Raw genomic sequence first — 25,418 nt, 5'->3', positions numbered from 1 at the left:
TGCACTGACCCTCCTAAAAGGAAATGCTAAACAAACTTCTGAGAGGCTTCTCACAGTCATTTACTCCATGGAGGAATTGAACAGTAGGAAATTGGAATATCTGTGCTTTGAGGGCGTTAGAAAAGAAAGTTCTCAGGGAGATCTTGGTGGAAGTGGAAGAAGATTGGAAAAGAGGCAATGTCTGTTGGTGAGGGTGCCATTGTGTGTCTGTGTCTTTCCGAGGACTAATAGGACTAATAGGAGGGTAGCATGTCAAGATGACAACTTGGCCAATTGCAGGCTCTCCCTGGTGTGTGACTGCCTCCTTCACAGGTATCATCTCTTGCCTTCTGCGCTTGGGGATTTATATTCTGCTGTCCTGCAGGTCTTGTTTTTGTTAAGGTGAGAAGATAGGGCAGCTTTCAACTTTTGATGAGAAACAGCAGGCTGCTTCACCCCTGTCACACTACAGAGGCTCACTGTGTAAAGCCCGGGTGGTCCCCTTGGCCACTGGCTAGCTCTTAAGGGAATTCCATAGCTACAGTGATCAGCACAGTTCATCAGGGCTCGGGAGCTTTTATACTGTTTGCTCTGGAAGGCAATTAGAAATGATCCAAATGATGTGCCAAGAAGCAAACAGATAAGTAAGCAAATAAATAAGCAAACAGCACTTCTCAAGTGTTCAATTACTCCAGAGACTGCCTTCTCCTTCCCTCCCAATCCTTTCTTGGTAGCAAAGACTACACATAAAAAACATTTCAATACTTATTAAACTTGTGTTATTACCTCATGTGAGGAAAAATAGAATTTAGTATTGCTCAAATATACTGAGATGACAGATGATGCCTGGTCAAGTAGAGTCTGGAGGAAGTTGCCCAGTTGCCCAGATGAGTTAGCGGGAGCAAGGGTCAGCAGGGCTCTTTACAAGTTGTTATCCCCAGTAGTTAGTGTAAGGCGAGGTGAGAGTCAGTAGGCCTCTTTATAGGCACAGGCTTTGGGGGCAGAGCCCTGCTAGGTCAGCTTAGTAGCTGCTCCCTCTGTGGGAGTAAATTGTAGAGGGAGGAAGAGTAAATATTTTTTTTTTCACTAGGGAAAACACAGTTGCTCTGTGACATGTTTTCAGTTGGGAGGATGCCTTTGACAACTCTGCTAAAAACCTCCAGTGGATCCAAGCTTGTAATGACTTACTTATTTCTACCATGGGCAAGGTGTTGATACAATGGGAATAAGGTAGGGTTGCCAGCTGTCAAGGAGCTTGTAAGTTTGTTGAAGAGATGGACCTCTGTGTGCTAAAATGATGATGTTAGCAGCAGATATGGCCACTGACTGCTTAATGTTAATGGGTGTCAATCATTCTTAATTTTCCTGTGTGTGTTTGTGTGTTTCATCTCTTTTATGCTATAAGTTGGTGCTACTGTGTTATTTCCATCCTATGGTTTGGAAACTAAGATATGGAGGACTACCTCATATTGTCCAGGGTCATGGGATTATTGTTTGCCTGATCCAGTTGCTCAACCTCACAGCCTGCTCCTTCACATAGAACAAAATATTAAGCAAACTTTTGGTTTTCAGCTGACTGTTGGGCTGGCCATGCTTGGTCATTTGTGGGTCTCCAAGGCCTTGCTGAGGAGATGTAAGGTTGTTGAAATAGGGTAGGGATGTCCTAGGGATGCCCTGGAAATTCTGAAGGCTCTGGTCATTTTTTCCAAGGCACATTACAACTGTAATTTGACTATCATGGCAACTTCTCTGGCTTCTGTGGATTACTTACTTTCTTTCCTACATAGTTGTATTATCATCTCTAGATAAATTTTCATCCTTAATGTTCCTATGCACTGATCAATGCTTATCCTTAAACAGATTATTCTGACTTGGAGTCTTGCTATTCAGGGACTAGGGTGTAGCTCAGTGTATTCTTAGTATGTGCACTGTATATTTGGTCCCTAGTAACATCAGAAAAAATAGATGAAGCAAAAAGGATAGCTCAGTGGTTGAGCTCTTATCTAACACATGCCAGCCCAGGATTCCATTTCCAGCATGATAATAACAGGCACAGCTACTGAAATAACCACCACAGGGTCCTGCTACTCATGGGGTAGTGAGGTCCACATCTGGGTATCACCAGCAAGTCTGTTTGAAGGCACAGCTGCAGGTCCTGCTTGCATGACACTGAATCAAAATCTGCATGTATTCATATCTGGTTAAAGCCTGCAGATACTAGGCATAAGCAGAGGGTTTGATTTCAGTTCAGCTCCCTGGGCTGCCCTGTCTCCACCAAGTCACAAGATTAACCACAAGAGCAGCTAACCTGTATTGAAACAGCACCAGGACCCACTCTAACTACTTTCTCTAGGATCACCTTTGAGTCACTTTTTCTGAGGCTGTGCTCTTCTTTAGATTCTTATGTCCCACTGTTTCCTTCAATGCTTTCTTAGGCAATTTCAAAGCAACCTTCTCTCCATGCCTGGTAGACTCCCACTGCATGCCTGGGTGGCCTGTGGGGAGCCAGGGAAACCCCCTCTCCTGGCTTCTATCATCTATGCCTCTGGCGAAACCATGACAAAAGGAAAAGTGTTCTGTAAAGAGAGGCTGACATTTTTGCTGGAAAGACGCTGGGGAGGTGGTCCCCATGAGGCTCCCCTCAAGTCGGGGCTGTAATTTGTAAAGTGTTGGAGTCAGAGATGAAAGGTTGTGCCTGATCCTGTCTTGAAAGAAAGTTATCTGAAACAGTTGAAAAGCACCTCCTTGGGATTGTCTCTCTTCACTTTCTACTCCTCTTTCTGCTCATAGAGTTCATGGCTGCCAGCTTTGCTGCTTTTTGATGGATAGCCTTTTTCTTTTTACTCTTTTCTTTTTACTCCTTTTTACTCTTCCACAATCTCTCTGCTGTGTGTGTGTGTGTGTGTGTGTGTGTGTGTGTGTGTGTGTGTGTGTGTGGTGAGTGGGGGGTGCTGGATGTTGAGTAAGTAGTTCTGTAGAAGACATCATATACATGTGTGGGGTAGACCCAGAGGATCTTGCCTTCTCTCAGGCTGATTTATGATCATGACCTAACCTGCTCTCTGTCCCCCTCCCCCGTTCTTTTCCATTTTCCTCCTAAAAACAAGCTTGCACCATACAGCATGTTTTTTGCAGTTCCCAGAGTTGATGACACTGTGTGTGACTCTTCTGTTTTGATGATCCAAACCTTACCTTCCTGGAAGCAGATGAAGCTTCTCCGAGAACCAGAACTCTTGCTCCTGATTTTAATCCCCCAGAGGTACAGAGGAAAACCCTTGCCATGGGGTTTTCTTGGAAGTTAGGTTCTACAGCTGTGTTTTTGCCAAGAGCATCATTTCTGCCCAGACCTTACCTCCCCACTCCTGTTACCCAGGCTTGCTCTTAAGTGAACTCTTCTGTGAGAATCTGCCATGGATGAAGAAGCCTCCAGGGGAGGGCTTTGCCCAAGAAAAGCTCTAAACAATTTTTAATCACATGTGTCATCATTCAGAAGAAAGTGGCTCATGATAGAAAAGCACATCTAACGTACTGGGGAAAGTCAATAGTTGTAGTTGTATAGTATGGGTCATGCCTGAGCTCTTTTGGTTCTTTGATCATTTCTGTTCATCACATTCAACTTTAGTGTTATTGGGATCTCCAGAGTCTGGTGGGAGTACTCTCTCTGCCAGTCAGGACTCTCACAACTCATATTTCTGTAACAGTAGATACAGCAAAGGCATAAAAATCCATCATTTCTTGATCCTGTGGGAATCACAGACGTCTAACCTAAACCCAACTTTTATCAGCAAAGTCCCCAAAGGCCTAGATAAATAGGTTAAAAAACAGTAGCAGTAAAGCAAGGCTCAACACACTACCCACTTCAGTGAGGATGGTCAAGATTAAGGACATCCCAGACACGATGAAACATGAGGTAATTTTGGAAGGACATCCCAATAGATGAGAGATATTTCAGATATTGTGATGGATATGATGTCATTTGTGGTTCTTGGACTATAGTGGGAGTGTTGTTAAGGAAAGAGCATGGTTGTAGGAGTATGCTTAATAGAGGAGATACAGGAGAATGAAGGACTAGAGCATCTCCAAGAGGGAGAAGGCAGATCTGTAGAGAAGGAATCGAGCCACTGGCAGTAGAGAGATGGAGACAGCTATTTGTTGTTTCCTCAAGGCTGGGCTCCTCTTTCATTTATTACATATTTAATCATGAAATAATGGAAGAAGCTACTGTCAAACCACTTCCAAGCTAACTATTCTTCACAATGCCTTCCCTCAACCCTCTTCTCTGTGGCCACTGCTCTTGATTCAATGTAACAATTCTCTCCCGCCTTAGGATTCTTAAGACTTGGTAGCTGCTTGTTATATATCACGAAAGAGTCTGTGGGTTGCCTAGAAATGTTATCAGATATTCAACAAAGCTGTTGGTCAATGCAGGTCCTGGCCTGTGACCTTGCTAGTCATTTGCTCCAAACTATTTCCAGGTGTGGCCTTAGGCGTATGCATTTTCCCAGGAGTCACAGTTTTTTTTTTTTTTTTTTTTTTTAAAAGCAATCTTTAAATCTCTTAATGCCACACTCACCAGCCCATGTAGCTCTTTTGGGTCCCAAGCAATAACATTAAAAAAAATTATTTGAAGTATTTTACTTTAGTAGAAACGAGATGGGTGTTTTGGTTGAATAGTCTTGGTCTCTGCTTTCTGGCACTTGGTAGATGTGAGGCTGTGAATCAATTTTCCCATCTTCCAATGTTCAGATTTTGGTCCACAGGGAAGGATATCCCAATTCGGCTCATATATTTGTGCTATATTAATAGGGATGGTACATGAGCCATAGTTAGAACACAGCAAAGCCTTCGTAAAAGAGAGCTTAAACTTCTTTTATTTCATCTTGGTATAAGGAGCAGATCTCCCAAGCATAAACCCAAAAAATTGAAAGAAACAGATGTGTATATAGGTACTGCATTTAAAATGTCCCAATTAAACAGTTATTTACACACTTTGGCTCTGAGGGTTGCATTGTATTAGAATTTTTTTATCCTGCCCTGGGGATATGCTAGTTTGAGAGAAGGACATTTTCTCTGATGGTAATGACTATTAATTCCAAATGCTAGTAATTAATTAATAGAGAATTGGATAAAAATGTTTTCTCTTTTCTTCTTAAAGACACACTTGAGGATATTTCTCTGTCAAGATCACCATAGCTTCTAAATAGTTTTGGGAGTTCAGAGCACAAATACAATGATCAAGATATACTCTCTGAATTTACATTGTCCTGTCCTTGAACACTCAGTTTTAATATAATGTAAAGCATTCAACCAAATGTAAATTTAGTAAACATTGATAAATGCCAGAAAGCAATTGGAAGGAAGAGCTGGAAAATCACTGTCTGAGTTTTAAGAGGATGTGACTTGAACGTTTGGCTTCAATCCCACTGCCATCTTTTGAGTTCTATCATTTGATCTGATTTTTCTAACCATGGGCTATCAGAGTTCAGTTTGTTGCCGAGTGACTTAATAAATCATATTCACGATCAGGTCCCTCTGTTCTTCCAAAGAATGTGGCTTTGATGAATAAAAACCAGTTATAATGTGCTTGTTTCTATCACATGTACATCCAAAGTTATAAAAGCCCGCTCTTGCACAAGCTCTGAGTTTCACCATGTATATTGTGTTGGATTCAATTTTGTTACTTCTGACAGTCTCTGTGCTAGACTGGGAGGAAAGAGACATGTCCCCAGTATTCTGTCATTATTCTACCGTGAAACAAAATTTGTCTTATATCTGCTCAATGGAGCCAGGTGAGCCTGGCTGACTGTCTTTCCTAAGGGCATGCAGAGAGCTGTGCCAGGCTACCCCATAGTTTCAGCCTATAATTAAAGGATGATAAAGAGCAGGCTTGGAGTAGACAGATTCTATTCACAGGTACAACTGGTGCACAGGTAGACATGAAAATGCTCAAGACCTGGATGGGAGGCAATATTTACCCCCTTCAAATTACAGAAACCTCATCACAGCTGTGTCTACTTTAGTCCGAGGAAGAGGGGGACATTTTGGCTGCTTTGGACTGCTTTCTTTTTTAGTCTGGGACTTCTGAATCTGGCTCCCACTGGCTCAGTAGAGCCAAATACACACTTCTCTTCCGAATACCATGTGCAGTGACATCATATTAGCAACTTAAAATTAGTGCTGCGGGTGTAATTTACGCTCCAGAAATAAGCAAACACTGAAAATTAGTAACGTGAAAATTTTATAGCTTCCTGTGAGACAAAAAGTAGAAATAATTACTGTGCTGTTAATTGAACTGGAGTACGAAGGACAGTAAATTGAAGTCTTCAAACCTACAACTAGATTTAGTTAATCACTTATTAAAAACTATATGAGATCATAGATACCCATGTATGTGGCCCTTTAGAATAGACTTTTGAATTCTTTTGTTTTTCAATCAGCATATAGCTGCACTATCAGTATCGATAGTACTCATATCAGATGCTGTGGCACTTTTGTTCATAGGTCAGTGGTTGGAGATAATTAAGATAATACTGTACTGTACTTTTCAAAACCTAGAAGAAAACATGAAGCAGCAAACAGTATTGATGGGAGCAGCTCTGTCTCCTTTTTGAAAATCCATTAGACACAAGGACACAAGGATTTCTGAAGAAGTAGTTTTTGAAGGGTGGACCAGGAGAGGAATAAAATTTGGATTGTAAAAAAAAAAAAAAAAAAGATTAACTAAAAAGAAGGAATATATATATATATATATATGTGTGTGTGTGTGTGTGTGTGTGTGAAAAGCAACAGCAAAAGAACAGAAAACAAAGCAAAATAAATAAATAAGTAAATGCCCCCAAACAACAATGACAATGAAAACCCAGGACTGCCAAGCTGCAGTTGCACTGTAGGAAGCCATTGCCTTTTCTTCAGGCTTTAATTGTTATTTTAATTAATATTCTTTATTCTGTCATATTATTATCATTCTTTGAAGTTTCATCATTCAGTTGACAAGGTGCTGTATTGCTTAGTTATTAGTTTATGTCAGGGACAAGAGAGCTATTCTGTCATTTATGAGAAAAAAGTTATTTGCTTACCATGAAAATGTGATGGCTTAGAGAAAACACACTCTCCCAAGTTGGACTCGAGAAGGGGTGTTCTGCAAGGATGATTTTTAAAAAAGATATTGTGTAAAGTTAGCAAGGAATGAATCAAAAAGGAAAAAGAAAAAAACGAATGAGGAACCTTCTGCTCATAAATCCACCCTCCTCATCCCATCAACAAATGTTGTTGGCTTAGACTAGACAAGAATTCAGGGAATAGATAAAATTATTGTCTAACTTCCCAGAGAGAACAACTCTTATTTTATAGGCACCAGCTCTGTAGACCCACTATCAATCATTCATCAATGCAAGAAATACTTATCACGCAGAATGTTTCCATGGAAGTGAAGGGTTTCCTGTGGTTTACAGATTCAAATGCTCCTTAGCTCAGTGGTTCTCAACCTTCCTAACGCTGCAACCCTTTAAGACAGATCCTCATGGTGTGTTGGGTTCCATCCCAATCATAAAATTATTTGCATTGCTACTTCATATCTGGAACTTTGCTGTGGTTATGAATTGCAAAGTAAGTATTTTTTGGAGATAGAGGTTTGCCAAAGGAGTCACGACACACAGGTTGAGACCCACTGCCTCAGAGTGTATGAGAGAATTTACTCAGCAAGAGATGGGGAATCAATCAAAATGGAACGCTGGGGCTTCCAAGGGCTCCACTATGCCTGAGAGTTCCCTTCCATCTGTGGTCCTGCCACTGTGTCCTTACCATGCTTCCTGCTGCCCCTGTTTTCAGAATTAGTATTACTGCCATTATTACTCAAATGGATTGATTGGTCTAGTGCTTGCTCTGAGCCTCTTGTGGGTCCATCTCATTTACTTGGGAAGTCCTGCTTGTGCTCTGTGAGAGGAATCCCTGAGTAGACAATGGCCAGTTCCATAACTGACTTTCTGAATTTTGAGGATAGGGCAATGGGACCAATGTTACTTTGTATTGTCTGGGAAACGGTTGCTCTCTGAGACTGTTTTCCTGTGGTTTACAGATTCAAATGCTCCTTAGCTCAGTGGTTCTCAACCTTCCTAACGCTGCAACCCTTTAAGACAGTTCCTCATGGTGTGTTGGGTTCCATCCCAATCATAAAATTATTTGCATTGCTACTTCATATCTGGAACTTTGCTGTGGTTATGAATTGCAAAGTAAGTATTTTTTGGAGATAGAGGTTTGCCAAAGGAGTCACGACACACAGGTTGAGACCCACTGCCTCAGAGTGTATGAGAGAATTTACTCAGCAAGAGATGGGGAATCAATCAAAATGGAACGCTGGGGCTTCCAAGGGCGGAACTTGGAGGAATAAGGTGGTGTCTGGATGTTACAAGTTCCTTATGTCCCTCACAAGAAACATTTTAACATTCAAAAGAGAAAACGAATGATACTATTTGGTCTCAGAAACTATATGGTTTCCCTCCTGGCTTCTGAAGAAATGTAAAGATGAAGTAAGAAAAGTCAGTGACATAAGGCAGGCTTTCAGGAAAGGAAGGCCCTCAACCAGGCCTTCAGCCGATACAATATCAGCTGGCAGCTGAGTGTCCACCGGGTCCACAACTCCACCCTGCGCCACCGGGTTGTGCTTGTTAATTGTGAGCCCAGCAAGATTGGCAATGACCACTGTGACCCTGAGTGTGAGCAAACTCCATGAGCATAAAGAATATTTCCAGCACAGGGTTGCCATCATTTGTGGTAGATGCCTATCTTGGTTACTTTTTAACTACCAGAATGAATTTAATTGAATGGCATCTTTTTTTCCCTCCTTGGTGAACACATACTGTCAGAATATTTAATATGGGAGTACAGAGAGTTAGTCAATGTGGGGAACTGAAAACCTACATTCTTGCTATTTACACAGCCTTTCCTCTCCCTTTCTCCACTCCCTTTGTATCTGGTCTTTCTCCCTTCAACTCTTTCTTCTTTCCCAGGTGTGTTTGATAACTGCTCCCACACTGTCAATGACAAGGGCTGGGCCCTGGGGATCCACTCAGGGAAGGACAAGGGGTGGAGAGATGCTCGCTTCTTCTTTTCCCTCCGAACTGACCGGATGAAGAAAGCCACTATTGTAACTGGCCACAGCCGTTACCAGCCAGGCACGTGGACTCATGTAGCTGCCACTTATGATGGACAGCATACAGCTCTGTATGTGGATGGCACTCGAGTGGCTAGTAGTCGTGACCAGTTTGGTCCACTGAATAGCCCTTTCATGGCGTCTTGCCGCTCTTTACTCCTGGGAGGGGACAGCTCCGAGGATGGACATTATTTTCGTGGTTACCTGGGCACACTGGTCATCTGGTCAACTGCCCTTTCACAAACCCACCTCCAGCACAGTCCCCTGCATCCAAGTGCAGCAGATGAGTTGACCACCCTGATTCTGACAGCCACTTTCGATCCTCTGATGGAACAGTGGGCTCCATTTAGAGATGAATTATATCCCCGGCTGGAGGTTCTCCAGGACTCTGAGTCACAGCCTGAGATTCTGTCACCTTTACAGCCCCCACCTTGTGGGCAAACAGCTTGTGACAATGTGGAACTCATCTCCCAGTACAATAAGCATGGGCCCCTTCGCAGAGAGAAAGTGATCCGCTACCAGGTGGTAAACATCTATGATGATGAGGGTCTGCATCCCATTGTGAGTGATCATCAGATCCGCCGTCAGCATGAGGCCCTCAACCAGGCCTTCAGCCGCTACAATATCAGCTGGCAGCTGAGTGTCCACCGGGTCCACAACTCCACCCTGCGCCACCGGGTTGTGCTTGTTAATTGTGAGCCCAGCAAGATTGGCAATGACCACTGTGACCCTGAGTGTGAGCATCCACTCACCGGCTTCGATGGGGGCGATTGCCGCCTGCAGGGACGCTGCTACTCCTGGAATCGCAGGGATGGCCTCTGTCACGTGGAGTGCAACAACATGCTGAATGACTTCGATGATGGAGACTGCTGCGATCCGGAAGTGACTGATGTCCGAAAGACTTGCTTTGACCCTGACTCACCCAAGAGGTAAGAAACAGGGGTTTGGCTGGGGTGTTCTATCAGTGTTTTAACATAGGAGACTTTGGGAAATGATATGGCAGATTGCAACCATACCAGGGAATCTCATCTAAGTCACAGTAGCAGTCTTTCAAGGTGCCCAGGCACCATTATCTTCCTTTGTGGAATGGTCCTTTATTTCCTTGGCTTTTTTGTTGCATTATTCATATCCGAGACTTCATAACGTATTCTCCTCACTGTCTCAGAGTTGCTATGGGAACACATCTTATTCCATTCATTATCCATACCTACGATGCTACATACAGTATTTGCATTGTATATCTAAGGAGATATTCATAGTTTTAGGAGTACCGGCATTTGATCTAGTGCCTTGATCAGATACATGCACTACCACTAAGCAAAACTCCCAGCCCTGAATATTTGAACATTTTGATTGCTACAAATATCTCATTCACAGCGTATATACATGTGCATGCATGCGTGGGTGTTTGTGTGACTGTAAATCAGTGTACATGATCAAGGCATGTGGAAGGCACAGGACAACCTTAGGTTATCCTCGGGTACTGTCAACCTTTTCTTGACACAGTCTCTCACTGGCTGGAACCTGCTGGATAGATTTGGGTGTCTGTCCAGTGAGCCCCAGGGATCTCTCTGTTTCCACATCTCCAGTGCTCAGATCACTCACCTGCACCACCAGGTTTGATGGTTGTGTTTAGAGCACAGGCTTTGGAATATTCAACTCAATTCTCATGCTTACAATAAGGACAGTTTATTGACTGAGCCATTTCTCTAGCCCTAAATCTTCATATTCAAAAATATCAAATTGTATTAAATGAGGAGCAGCAGACTCCTAACTCTTCTCCATTTCTTCTCCATGTTTGAGCTTTAGACAGCACTGGGAACCATATTGAGTTAATTTACATCTCTCTGGCAATCACCTCCACAGTCAGGGGTCTTGTTTTTCATTTTATTTTACTTTATTTTATTTTTGAGCACCAAGGTGATTATTTGCACTTGAATATTTATTCTCCTCCACTATGAAATCTTTTCCTTAAAATGATTTCTTTGGTATTTCTCAGTTTTGTTTTATGTTTGTGTGTTTGTTTGTTTTCCTCAGATATCCAGATATAGATCTCCTGAATCTCTTCATTGGCTTTTGGTTTTTTATATGCTCCTATTGTTATTTGGGTTTTTGTTGGGTATATTTCTTTAATTTTGTCTTCTAATTCTTCAGTGTCACTCAAAGGGGTGCACTGTTCTGGGGCTACCAGGTTGATAAATAGACTGGATACAGTGAGCTCCTGCTCCTACTCCTACTCCATCTCTTAGTTCCCCAAGTTTATTAACTATATTGTCCTGCACCAGAAGCCACCCCAGACATCAACATGTTAACATGCACTTGATCTTAGCCCAAAGGGTGAGGAGCGATTATCTTCTATTTCTTTCATTAAATTAAATTTTTAACAAATAAAATTTTAAATCTTCTAGTTTTTGTTTTATTTTTGTTTGTTTGTTTTTTGTTTTGTTTTGCTTTTTGAGACAGAGTTTTTCTATGTAGGCTGGAACTCAGTTCATAGACCAGGCTGACCTGGAACTCACAAAGATCCACCTGCTTCTGCCTCCCCAATGCTGAAATTAAAAAAGCATGTGCCACCACCACTTGAACAAATCTTATAATTTTAAATATCAGTCTATTTTATTTAGGAGTTTAGTTTTTAAAGATTTGGTTTCATTATTTTAAATGTTGTGTCTTTGTGTCTGGGTAAGGGTGTGTGGATGCATGTGGTGGTATCTGTGGAGGCTAGAGGCTGGAGTTAAAGGATCTCTGGAGCTGGAGTTAAAGGGAGGTGTGTACTTCCCAATACAGGAACCAAATTTGGGTCTACTGGAAAAGCAGTATGTGCTGCATCATCTTTTTGACCAACCACTTTTTTTCTTTCAAGTTCTAATTTTTTTTTAATGAAAATGAGATTCAAAATACTTCTTATCTTTTTCATGCTGGTAATTTGTTTCAAATGTCTAGTCCTTGTTTACATAGTAGGGAATACACTTTAAAATCTCTACTTACATTTCATTATACCCAAATTTCCCTTTTTGAAAGATGAAAAGCTTCCATCCCCTCATATGTATTCTGTGTGAAGATTTCTCTTTATCTTCTACAGGATGTTCTTTGTGCTGAACTTTTATTATTAAAACATTGAATTATTTTTATAACTCTTATTGGTGAGGAAGAAAAGTAAGACATTCTCCTTTATCAGCTCCTTATGGTATGTCAGATACATTAAACTAAGCAGAGGAACAAATAAAAGAACACACAAAGAACAGTGCTAACAACTTACTGGGGGTCTTAAAGTTTTTATCTAAATTATCTGGATTTAAATACAGGCTGAAGCATAAAACACAGACCATAGCCTATAAAGTGCTTCTCTGTGCCATGGCTTGGATCATTTGAAAGAACTCTGGATTCATAAGATCTCTGAGTTTCTATGAGGTCTTTGGAATTGGTGAAGCGAGTGGCCATTTCTGAACTAAATTAGCCATGTATAACACTCTTATTATAATTAAATCACAGAGCTCAATCTCACAGTGCCATTGTTTTGTGACTCTTCACGGATCCAACTTCAACAAATGCTTTGCCAGACACTTATTGAACAAAAACGGAGTATGCCAGGCACAGAGTCCATCTACTTAGGAGCTCACAGTTTAGGGGGAGGTAATGGGAGAATGTGCTCAGACCTATAGATAGATTCCAGAGTAACAGACATTATTAATTGATGACTGATGGTTGATGATTATTCTTGCTTTCCAAATTCTATTCAGCTTTCCCACCACTCCCATTGAGAAATCAGAAATGTAGGCCAAAGTAGTTCCTTTCTCAAAGACTGGGAAGAGGAGAGAACGAAAGGAATCCAACATCAAACATCTGTAGCCCAGATGGGGCTATCAAAGGGAAAGCATTTATAAGACTTGGGACTGGTCAGAGATATGAGTTATAGATACATTACCCAGCCAGTGGATCACAATTACTGAGATAGAGGAACTTGGCTTGTGGCTAGGGCAGGGTGCATAAACCAGATGTCCACTTCTACTTCCTAGTTGTCTTTAGGGAGTCCTCAAGAGGTGCAGGAGAGAAGGGGGTTAGAGGACCCATGTTCAAGCAGTCAGGAGAATCACTGACCATTTCCTTAGGAGCTAAGCTAAGACCATCTCTATGGCTGAAGGTAAACCTGGAGTCACTGACCTTTATAATTCATTGATTTCCTTTGGCCATTTTTGTTATTGTTATTATTTTCCTTTCTAACATACTTTCTCTGCTTCTGTACCTGCTTTCTCTCTGACTCACTCCTTTACACAAGGGTTGGATTAGGTATTCAGAGCAAGGTGGAATTGGGTGCTTATTTCCTTTGTTGACTCTGTGTCTCAGATTCTGTAACACTTTTGAGGACAACAATCATCAAACAAGAACAAATGGCTGAAGTCCGTCAAGCACTTAGTCTTGGACTTTGCTAGGAATTGGACAGTGGGAAACTGGCCACTTGTGTTCGGAAGCTTGTGGTAGGCAAACATCTCTTGTGTTCACAACCCTGGTCCCTCCTCCATCCCCTAAATTTTGTTCCCTGGTAGAGGAGTGTACATAGAATGCTAGTGTGAGGACTGAGAGGTGCCCTGCCCAGCAGAATCCTATCAAAGAGCGTGTGCATTGCGCTATAGGAGTGGTACATCTTGGGTCAGGAGGGCTAACGTGTATGGTTTCATATCAAAGGGGATGGGTGGAGATACATGTGCTGCGCTAGCCTGTGTGCAGGGACTTTGCTGGGATTTGCTCACCCACACACTGTGGTGTTTGAGCCAAAGGAATGGTGGAGCTGGGCTCCTGCAGTGATGGGTCTGTTAACCATCAGCCAGGCTTCATTATAGGTTTCTTTTGAAGTCAAGATTCAAAGTTCCCTGAAGCCAAAAAAAAAAAAAATGCAGGGGAAAATAAGTGTAAGGGGGGGGGGTAGAAGAGAGAAGGGAGAGATGGAATGGAGGGGAGGCTCTAAAACTGTGCAGAAAAATCCCTCCGTCGTTCCACTTCACCACATTTGAACTGTGCACACTAAGGGGTTGTCTCCCTTCTCACACTCATGTCACCTGAGGATGAGAATCAGAAAAAAAAATAAAAAAGATAAGCTTAGGCAATTTACCTAGAAATAGAAACCTCTCCTGTTTACTTTCCTACAGGCAAATTTTCCACAGTTGCAATAAATATTGTCCTAGAGTAAATAAAACCCAGTTTTACTGTTCACCTGGCTAAGTGCATTTTTCTCTCCAGGTGTGTGGAGAGAGAGACTGTTTTTCTCCCTTTGTGGTTATGTCTTGGCCCGAGATACAGACTTGTGAAAGAGCCATGTGGTCTGTCTGGGCTACAAATATTTCCTCTTAGGAAAAACATGGAGAGACCCCAGTCTCCAACTGTATCCAGCCGTTCAAGGGAGTTGGGTGTTTTCCTAAGAGTTGGGGTGTAGCTCTCTGGTCCCTTGGCCAGCTGCCACTCTGTCTCAGCTGATCCGATGTCATTTCAAAGATCTCTTCTTAGAATTTCAGCATAGGCCTCTGAAAGGCAGCTGCGTATTTATGTGTGCACCGATTTTCCTATTTCCTCCTTTCTGTTTTCTCTCTAGAAACCTTGTATTTTACTTTAGTGACCAAAGAAATATTAAATCTTGTTTTTCCCTAACCCAGACTCTTGCTCTCCCGATGTCAAAGATGTAGATTGGACAGTGGGTGGAATACGTGCTGCCTTTGCTCCAGGCTTTTTTCTAAGGCTGTTTAACCCCAGCATCTCTCCCTAGAGGAAGCTGCTGACCAATTGGTTTTCTGAGGTGAACACTTTCTTTTCCTTCTCTTCTGGGACTTTGTCTAATGATCAGGGGCCTGATTTCCCAAGCTCAACACTTGAATAACTAATGCCAATTTAGCCTTGACTTTTTAAGAGTACCACTTCCTCTTTTATGGGAAATTTCCTTGTCCTGGACTATGGCCTTTGAATTGCATCTATAATGCTCATCTCCTCTTCATTGCTTCTCTGCTCTTGGCTATGTGCCCCTTGCCCTCAGTTGTTGCGAAGGCTTCCAAACTGGTCTCCTGTTTTGTATTTCTGCTCTTTGTTCTAACCCAGCTCTATTTTTAGCACACCATATTAATCCTGAGATCACAACTCAGATCATGTCCTCCTCCCACAGTGACCGCTTAGCTCACAAGGAGTCAAGGTTAAGGAACAATGTCACCTGGTTCTGTTGGACCCTCCCCTCTTAGCTCACAATGTTACTTTAGTGGCCTCACTTCTTGCTATGTGCTACCAGCTAATTGAATCCTGTCATTGAACCTGCGGGGTATACACCTTCTGCAGGATCTTTCTGGTGGCTTTACTCCTCTGGAATGTTCTCCAGCTTTATGCATGGTTATCTTGCACATGATCATCTGGTTATTTTTTCAAAGTCACCCTCAGGTGAGGTGTGTTTGGTGGCCCCATCTAAAATGTTACACACTCCTTAGCATTTTCACGCTTTTGTTCCTGTTTGAGTTTTTGTTTTAGAATTCATCACTAGCCTCTTCTTTGGTTCATTGTCCTTAATGCCAACCTTCTCTGGTAGAATGTAGAGTGAAGGGATTTTCACGTGGTTGGGTTACTATTGTACCCTCGCACCTAGAACTGAGAAAAGGATGAGCTAAATATCCAACAAATAATTGTTGAAAAGTCATGTTCCTACTCTGGTACAGTGGTTGGCAAACTATGCTCAGTGAGCTAAATTTGGCCAACTATGTTTACATAAATAAAGCTTTATTGGAACACAGCCATACCCACTTGTTTGCATATTGTCTATGGGTTGCTTTCATGTGGCAGAGTTGTGTAGTTACAGCAGAGACCAGATGGCCCACAGTGTCTAAAATATTTACTATAAACGTTTGTCCTACTATATATTCATCATAGTATATTGTAATTATCCCTTGTTGCCTGTCTCTTACACAAGACTTTTGATCTTTTGTTGATAGTTCTTGGAACATAAGATGTACTTGGTTAGTATAGCAAAAATAAAGTTATATATATATATATATATATATATATATATATATATGTATGTATATATATATGTGTGTGTGTGTGTGTGTGTGTGTAACCAGCATATATACAAATTTATCTCACACATATGCTCACATAGGAAAAATGTCAGCATAGAGATTCAAAGTCAGAGACTATTAGTCTGTTGATGAGAGAAGAGTCTATATTTTATTAACCTTTGGTATTCATCTCAGCACTGGTAGAATTGCCACATTTAGAGGAAAACAAAATAACTTAAAGATGCTGGTGGAAAGAATGGCTTTACTTAGTTTTGTTCCCCAATGCATTACTTGGTTAACTGAAGTCCCAGGATGCTCTGGAGGCATGAGACATACATTTTAGTGAACAGAGCAATAATAGTCAACTACAGCATCAGGAAGAGAGATGATTTCTCTTTGCAGGGGACAGTGAGTGAGAGCAGATTCCAATAGCAGATATAGGGTGCTCAGTATAGACATAACTGTTCCAAATAGAACCTCTTTGAAAGGATGTCACAGATGCACCAGGATTTTTTTTTTCAAAAGTCTTAGGCTTTTGTTTTGTTTTGTTTATCTTAGATATTTTCTTTATTTACATTTCAAATGTTATCCCCTTTTCTGGTTTCCCCTCTGAAAACCTCCTGCCCACTACCCTCTCCCCTTGCTCACCAACCCACCCACTCCTGCTGCCTGGCTCCGGCATTCCCCTGGATAGATTCCCCAGGTTAGATACTGGGGTATCTAACCTGCACAGAACCAAGGGTCTCTCCTCCCATTGATGACTGACTAGGCCATCCTCTGCTACACATGCAGCTAGAGCTATGAGTCCCACCATGTGTTTTCTTTGGTTGGTGGTTTAGTCCCAGAGAGCTCTGAGGTTACTGGTTAGTTCATATTGTTGTTCCTCCTAGGGGGCTGCAAACCCCTTCAGCTCCTTGGGTCCTTTCTCTAGTTCCTTCATTGGGGACCCTGTACTCTGTCCAATGGTGGCTGTGAGCATCCACTTCTGTATTTGTCAGGCACTGGCAGAGCCTCTCAGGAGAAAGCTATATCAGTTTCCTGTCAGCAGTCTCTGCTCCACACTTTGTCTCTGGAACTCCTCCCATGGGTATTTTGTTCTTAAGAACCAGTGATTTCCTGAACTGAAGACACTGGATGTTTTGTACAGTTACATAGGAGCCATCAGGTGGTGGCCGACAGAGGCTCTGAGCATTCATGATTTCCATCAGTAGCAGTTTTCCTGCAGCCTCCCCCCACCACCACTCTGCACACTGTGTTTTGTTAGCTGTCTACTCGATTAATCACAGTTTCTGCTCCCTTACTACTAATTGCTTTTTGTTCAAATCCTCTAGTCCATGAATGAGAATTGACCCAGCTTACCATTCCATGTGAGGTAAAAGCCATAGATTTCTTGTCAGCATTGGTTCCTAGCAACTGGGACCAAAGGATAAAATTAGCTGGGGAGGTTGTTTAGGGTCTAGGTCTGTGGTTTCCTGTGAACTGATTCAACATTCTGGGCAGAGTGAATTGTTTTATTATCTTTTACTTTGGGTGAGCATACTCACCTTTGTTTTTTGTTTTGTTTTGTTAGATTTCTCTGGTTGTCTGTTGTAATCATAGAACATGCATAGCAGTTGTGTTCTCAGAACACCATGATTTAAAATAAAATTGTTAGTTATATTGTAAAGAGTAGAATTAAGTTTTATATTGGTTAATGTATTTAATGATGGCAATAGCTTTTAAAAGTTAAATATCTAGGCTGGGTGGTGATGCCACACACCTTTGATCTGTGAGTTCAAGGCCAGCCTGGTCTATAGAGTGAGTTCAAGCACAGCCAGGGCTACATAGAGAAACCCCATCTGGAAAACTAAAAAACAACAAAACAAAACAAAACACAAAAAAACAAGTATTTACATTTTCCACATTTTCCATGTAAGACTAAGATTTATTCTTCAGTGAAGCAACTATTGCCATGCAGTGGCAGACATCAAAGTGACTTCAGAGACAATGCAATGGTGGGTCATGTCCCTTACAGAAGAAATAATCACTATGAATAGAATTTAATTGTATAATTTTTACAGAGCATGGGCACATGAGGAGATGAAGGGAAGGAGGTAGAAATCGCAATAGAGGGGCTTTATGAAAAAGGTGATTTGTCTAAGATATGAAGAGCAGAATGTAGGAGATGTTACAGAAGGGTCAAGATATGAAGCAAGGTGCTTAGTGTCTGTCACGTGAACACATAAGGCTACCGGTGAAAGGAGATGTTTCATGGGTACAGGTGAAAAAGGCTGAAGTTAGAAAAGTTATAGCCATAGCAGTTGTTAGAAGTTTGGCTTAAGCAGTTGCACAAGAAACAACTGGGTGCCATAGAAAATGTCTAGAGACAAAAGGCTCTGTTTTCTTATGTGTCTGTTTTAACAGTTACCATGTACCTTGAGATATATAGTTTCCTTTAGAGAAAACATTTTTTCAAACATTATTATTACTATTACTACAGTGTGTGAGCATGTGTGCTATGGATGTGCACATGTTCTGGCACGTGTGCACGTGGAGGTCAGGACAACCTTGTGGAAGTGGTTGGTTTGCTTCTTTTACCTTTACGTTCTAGGGATGGAACTCAGGCCCTTCAGTGGAGATGGTGCCTTATAGTTTTTAAAGATGCGACAATCAACAGAAAGTGTATAAAGTCAGCGTTGCCTTGTAATACAGCATATGAATCTATATCTCATCTCAAAAGGACCAATTAAAACATTACAGCCTTTTCTTCTCTAATTAACACAATCTGACTGGGGTTCTTGTTATTTCTGCTTACTCTTCTTCAGGGATTTTGTTTCTTCATGTTGCTCTGAGATAATTTTTTATTATAAACCCATTTTCTTACACTGGAGATACACTTATTTACTTTTGGCAGCTGTATTATGGACCTGGCAATATAAAACAATTTTAAAATATATTATTAACACAAAGACTTTATTTTTTGGAAAGACTGCAGGGTGATAGAACAGAGATGAGAATCACAGAGAATTGGTTTGCAGACACACAGTTTCAAGGGCATTTTAACCTTGTTTATTGTCTCACAACCAAGCAACACAAAGTTTGCCTTGTCCCTCTTTAAAAAGTGGGCCTTTGTCACTTTTAGGGACTCTATTTTATTAAAAACACAGTCTTTGTGAATTCTGGCTTTTATGTTCTTACTTTGATAACCCCTGCATTTCACTTTGTGTTAAATTCAGGAGACCTGCAATTCTATAAAATTTAACATTGTGGGCACTAGGAATTCCAGATCCCTCAAGAAAGTCAATAGGATTTTCTTTCTCATTTTTAAAAATTATTTTATTTTGAAGACAGTTTTTCCCAGCAGTTGGCCTTGAACTTGTTCTATAGCTCAGAATTTTCCCATCTTCTTTTACTTTCTGTAGTCTCTGGATATTTCTTTTAATTTCTGTCTATCTTGGAAATATAGTTAATATTTGTCTCTTTTGTTGTATTATTAATTGGTAGTTGCTCATTTCAAAGGAGATATTACTAAGGCTTTGGAGTAACTATACCCCATATTTAAGCCAAAAGGGATGTCTTAAGCAGTTATCATTTGAGTAATTCTTTGAGAACTATATCCAAGTGTAGGATGCAGACTGAATGTGGTAGACCAGGAGGCTGAAGGTGTGGAGAGAACATCTTGTGTATCATGTGGATGCCTTACCCGTCAATTAAAAAAAAAAAAAACAAAACAAAACTATGGCCTATAAGAAAGGGTAGAATAGAAGGTGGGACATCCAGGAGGCATCAAAAATTCTGAGATAGAGTCTGGTGCAGAAGGTTCACCTGGGAAGATGTGAGGAGATGGATACATGGTAACTGGGCACAGGTAGCCAGCCATGTGACAGAATTTAGGTTAAAACAAATGGGTTATTTTAAGTTATGATCTAGACAGAGAGGACCTGAGTAGCATGGCCTAGGTATTTGCAAATATATTTTGAGTCTGAGTCTTATTTCTGGGACCATGGGTCTGAGGAAGAACCAGACGAAACTTCTACATGAAGGTCATGTGGTGCCTTAACTTAGCTCTTGGGCAGGAAGTGTGACAAATTGAAAATGGCTAGAAAAAATATTGTTACAAGAAAAAGAACTAGGAAATCATACACACACAAAAAAGGACTTGGCTCCCAGTCCTACTGTAGTCTGGACACACAATTTAACTCTCTTTTCATTTGCACTTCTATTAATTTATGTTCAGCAAATGTTTAGTGAGTACTTTCTCCTAATCAGGAATTGTTGTAGGCTTTATAAACATTGTGAAAAAAGAATCCCCTTTCTTCTTGGAGCCTCTAGTCTAGTGTGAGGGAAAACAGTCAGCAAATAAACAATTGTGTATATGCTGTGCGTACTTGATAAGATCTGGGCAGGACATTCAGGAGAATAAGGGGGACAGAGGATGCTTTCTGTGGAAGCATCATGTAAGGTATCCATAGGGTGTCCTAGTAAAGACAATGCCTTAGCAAATATCTGAAGCAAGCCAGGCTGCAAGATACATGGAGTCTCTAAGATTTTCTTCCAGGCAAAGGGAGAAGTAAGGAGCTGGTAGGATGGGAATGGAATGAAATGAGCAGAAATTTGTTGGCAGGGAGGGGCCATGTAGTCCTGGTGGGAACAAAGGTCTGATTGTAGCTGTCTTCTCCAGTAGCTGGGGGATCATTAATAGAGTTTGAGTGGTAGTCCTGTATATCAGCAGCATATTAGAGGGTATGCAAAGAAGTCCCTAACTGCCCTGTCTAATTCAAAGTAATGTGAAATGCAAGTAAGAAAATTCTTGTTAAGGATGTCCTGTAAATTGAAATTATTTTGTATATGAAAAATGTTTGGTAAAATATTGACTAGTGAGGTTGGAGAGAACCTGATGTCCCCCAAAAGACATCAACAAAGTAACTGAAAAATAATTATGAAGAAGGTATTCATCGCAGTGTGGAATTTGCTGAGGGTCATGTCTTATGGGGCCATAGACATTTATCTTGAAGCAGAAGTGAGGAGATTTTACTTATGGCAAACCATGGAGTGTGCCCATGCCCTACTTCTCTAAAAGACTGAATGTAAAAGTGCAAAGCCAAGTACAATGAAGATCTCCTTTTCTATCATGGTTGTTAAAATGTTGTTACTGCTCAGAAAAGCCTGTGTGGGGCTGTGCTTGGTACAAGTAAGAATTTCCATATGAATATTGCCAAGTGTGGTAAGGGATGGAGGTCAGAGCACTGGGAATGAAGACAGAGAGAGAAATTCAGAGCTATTCTAAACCAACCAGCTGGGCTTAGCATGGAGATGTCTATGATGACATTAAGAATTTAGGTTATAAAAATGTCTATGTCAAGCCAGCAGAGATGTATGTAACAATGGATGTGAGGATAATCTTGGGTGTGCAAAAGCATGATAGGGCTCTGAAAAATTCCCCAACAGTCCTAGACTCTGTTGAGATTAAAGTATCCAGGTTTCTTGAAAAGATGCTTCTTCTATGCAAGTCCTAGTCAGAGTCTGCCTGGAGTCTTTACTCAGTTCTGGGCAGTAAGTTTTATGAGGAACATCAACAACTTGAAATATAGCCAAAGCTCAAGAGAGTCTGGTGATAATCAAGATGCTAAAATGGCCCTGATTTCCTTCAACCATGGATCTTTTTTTTTTTTTTTTCTTTTCAAAAACAATTTTTTTTATCAGATACTTTCTTCATTTACATTTCAAATACTATCCCAAAAGTTCCCTATACCCTCCCCCTGCCCTGCTCCCCAACCCACCCACTCCTATTTCCTGGACCTGGCATTCCCCTGTACTGGGGCATATAATCTTTTTAAGACCAAGGGCCTCTCTTCCCAATGATGGCTGACTAGGCCATCTTCTGCTACATATGCAGCTAGAGACACAAGCTCTAAGAATACTGGTTAGTTCATATTGTTGTTCCTTCTATAGGGTTGCAGACCCCTTCAGTTCCTTGGGTACTTTCTCTAGCTCCTCCATTGGGAGCTCTGTGTTCCATCCAATAGATGACTATGAGCATCCACTTCTGTATTTGCCAGGCACTGGCATAGCCTCACAAGTGACAGCTATATCAGGGTCCTGTCAGCAAATAGTGTCTGAGTTTGGTGGCTGATTATGGCATGGATCCCAGGGTGGGGCAGTCTCTGGATGGTTCTTCCTTCCATCTCAGCTCCAAACTTTATCTCTGTAACTCCTTCCATGGGTATTTTGTTCCCTATTCTAAGAAGGAACGAAGTATCCACACTTTGGTCTTCCTTCTTGAGTTTCATATGTTTTGCAAATTATATCTTGGGTATTCTAAATTTCTGGGCTAATATCCACTTATCAGTGAGTGCATATCATGTGAGTTCTTTTGTGATTGGGTTACCTCACTCAGGATGATATCCTCCAGATACATCCATTAGCCTAAGAATTTCATAAATTCATTGTTTTTAATAGCTGAGTAGTACTCCATTGTGTAAATGTACCACATTTTCTATATCCATTCCTCTGTTGAGGGACATCTGGGTTCTTTCCAGTTTCTGGCTATTATAAATAAGGCTGCTATGAACATAGTGGAGTATATGTCCTTATTACAAGTTAGAACATCTTCTGGGTATATGTCCAAGAGAGGTATTGCTGGATCTTCCGGTAGTACTATGTCTAATTTTCTTCGGAACTGCCGACTGATTTCCAGAGTGGTTGTACCAGTTTGTAATCCCACCAGCTTGACTATGGATCTTAATGTCCTTCCTTCTTGGTTGGGGAACCAGTATTAAATGAATTTTAAAAAGAGTCACCATGACCCCTTTATCATTTTTTGAAATCTAGCTATTGTCCTATTCATTCAGTTTATGACAAACATTACTGAATGCCTACTCTGATGTATTCATTAGAGCAGATGCTCCAGATAGGACTCTTTCCTTATTCCTATGGGACACATATAAACACACACAACTGCAGATCTGAAGAGAACAGGAACAAGGGCTCTCTTTGCTCGTCAGTGGGTTCCTAAGTCTGAATTTCTATGGTAATTAGTGATGCCTTCCCCCCCATCTCTCTTCATCTCCATCCCAATTTACCCCTACACACAACCATCATGACACTCATTCTAAGAATCATGTATATGTTCAGGGCTTCCCAACTGGAAGGACTCACCTTGAACTGAGATAAGATTTGTGTAGTTCTTGAATAAAGAGTAGAGATCAGAAAGGAGAGTTTATTAAAGGGAGGAGGAGAGAGCAAAAGTTAACAAAGGCATGCAGTGTAAGCAGAAGATACAATCATAACTGCTGTATGTCCAGTGATCTAACAATCAATTATGAAATTAGGACAACATTGTGGGGCATTAATAGTATAACATTAGGACAATTGCTCAAGCTGACTCCATCTGCAATGTAAGACATCCAGTTAAGGTTATTTTGTCATTATATCTGAATTTTCTGTTCAGTGCTATGATCTATTCCTTTTCATAGATTCAAATACAATGGAAAGATATCATCATATCTACTTCTATTAGTCTGTTGCTTTCTATATGATTATATATCATTAGTCAGAAAATAGATAATGTCTCTTACTATTCTGTTGGGCTGCCTAGGTGACTACAGATAGTTTTAATAAGGATGTAGTTTAATAAGGATGTAGACTAAAGATGTCATGTGTGGTAAGATCTTCTTGGGAAGCTATCACAGCGCTTCAATGCAATTAGCGTGAATGGTACTGTTTCAGTGGGCAGTAGTAGAATTTAAACTAAAACAAAAGAACTCTTCTAAAACACACACTAGTGTGTCTATATATTTATGTTTCATTATATGGTTTTGACACTATGTATTTTGCATGCATATTTTTGATAAGGAAAATCTCTGGAAGAGATTTTTATTCATCGGGTATGTTATATCACACCTTACTGTGCAGGCAGAACTTAAAGCAGTTTTTAAAAAATAGTTTTTATATTATGCTATGATTTAAAATAAGAATCCTAAGGGCTGGGGATGTAGCTCAGTGAGAGATTGCTTACCTGGCATGTATGAGACCCTGGATGAACTGGGAAGCATGGGCAGGAAGAAGGGAGCTGCGGGGAGGGAGGGTGACAAAGACAGATTAAAAAGGACCAACAGCAGTAAATACAGGATGCTAAATGATTCACACACATTAGAATGCTAGAGTTAGGCCACAGGTCAGCTCTGAATTTCTCAGAGCTCACACAAAGTGAGAGGTTAGATAATGCACCATTTGCCAAAAGGATGAAAACACAGAACTGCTCAAGACAACAGCTGGCAGAGAGAACAGCTGCCACAAAGAACCTCTTCAGACAGAAATTTATCCTGGGGCTAGAAAGAGAGAAAGCAGATTAGCATGTTGGAAAGCATTTTCAACAAGACCCTTGTTCAAAATCAACAACAACAACAGCAACAACACAGTTTGTAGTCTTTCTGTAATCACAGGCAAAAGGTTAGTTTATGTCCGTAGCCTCTCAGAAAATAGTTTGCATATTTTTATACTGGAACGTTTTTTCAGGAAGAATTGATAATCAGGAGACTAGGCCTTCTGTGGGAAGAGATGGGAGGGCTTTTGCTTTTAAGCAGAAATGGTGACATGAGCAGAAGAGTGCGCACATCTTTCTGTGACGCTGGAAGACACAGAAAGACGAGGCTAGATGCAGAGGTGCGGAATGCTGGTGGAGAGACTTTCCCCAGATGTTTCTGATAAAATAAGCAACTGTCCTGAGTGCGAGCTGCTAGGGGTGGGGTTACTGACAAGACAGAAACTTGATGGGGGTAGAGATTGTTCACAATATCCTCTTTCTAATTAGACTTCCTGTGTACAGATGACTGATGTAAAAGAGAGCAAGTCTGAAAACAGATGCTAAAAATTCCTGAGAGCTAAATTCTAAAACTATAGGCCTACCTGGATGAGATAACAACAAATTCTTACAGGTGGACTATGGAGCCTAGCTACTTTACCCATTTCATTTTAGTGTATCAATCATGAATCTATCTTAAGACACATAGGAAGCTCAGCTGGCATTTGTTGGTGTCTCACAGTATCTACCAACCCAAAGTGTTAGACCTGAGGCCAGATCTCCAACTCTGTCCCAGTATCTTAACTTCATTATATGCCTCTGCCTAGCTCTGCCATCTCAAAGCCTTTTGTGAGACTCGGAAATGTTATAAATCTTGGATTCCTTACCCTACACCTTTTCCCATGTGCCTTTGTGGTTTTCTGCTGTATGCGTTTTAAATACTATAGATTGTTAAATGACATACATGCTCCTTGAGAAGGAGAAAAAT

The 25,418-nt window shown here is 41.0% G+C and overlaps 1 protein-coding gene across 1 annotated transcript in view; it reads left to right on the top strand.

The window, feature by feature from the left end:
• Pappa2 (pappalysin 2) overlaps positions 1-25,418 on the top strand; it is a 236,401-nt gene that overhangs the window by 11,773 nt on the left and 199,210 nt on the right. Inside the window, exon 2 of the mRNA XM_021175322.3 lies at positions 8,985-10,056. Coding sequence (XP_021030981.1) covers positions 8,985-10,056 — 1,072 coding nt within the window. The remainder of the gene's footprint in view (positions 1-8,984; positions 10,057-25,418) is intronic.

The sequence above is a fragment of the Mus caroli genome, unplaced genomic scaffold (assembly GCF_978045245.1).
Source record: "Mus caroli unplaced genomic scaffold, Mus_caroli_1 scaffold_1, whole genome shotgun sequence".
Classification (NCBI taxonomy): Eukaryota; Metazoa; Chordata; class Mammalia; order Rodentia; family Muridae; genus Mus; species Mus caroli.
Note: the sequence above shows the minus strand (reverse complement) of the source record. Positions and strands in the feature narration are given on the sequence as shown.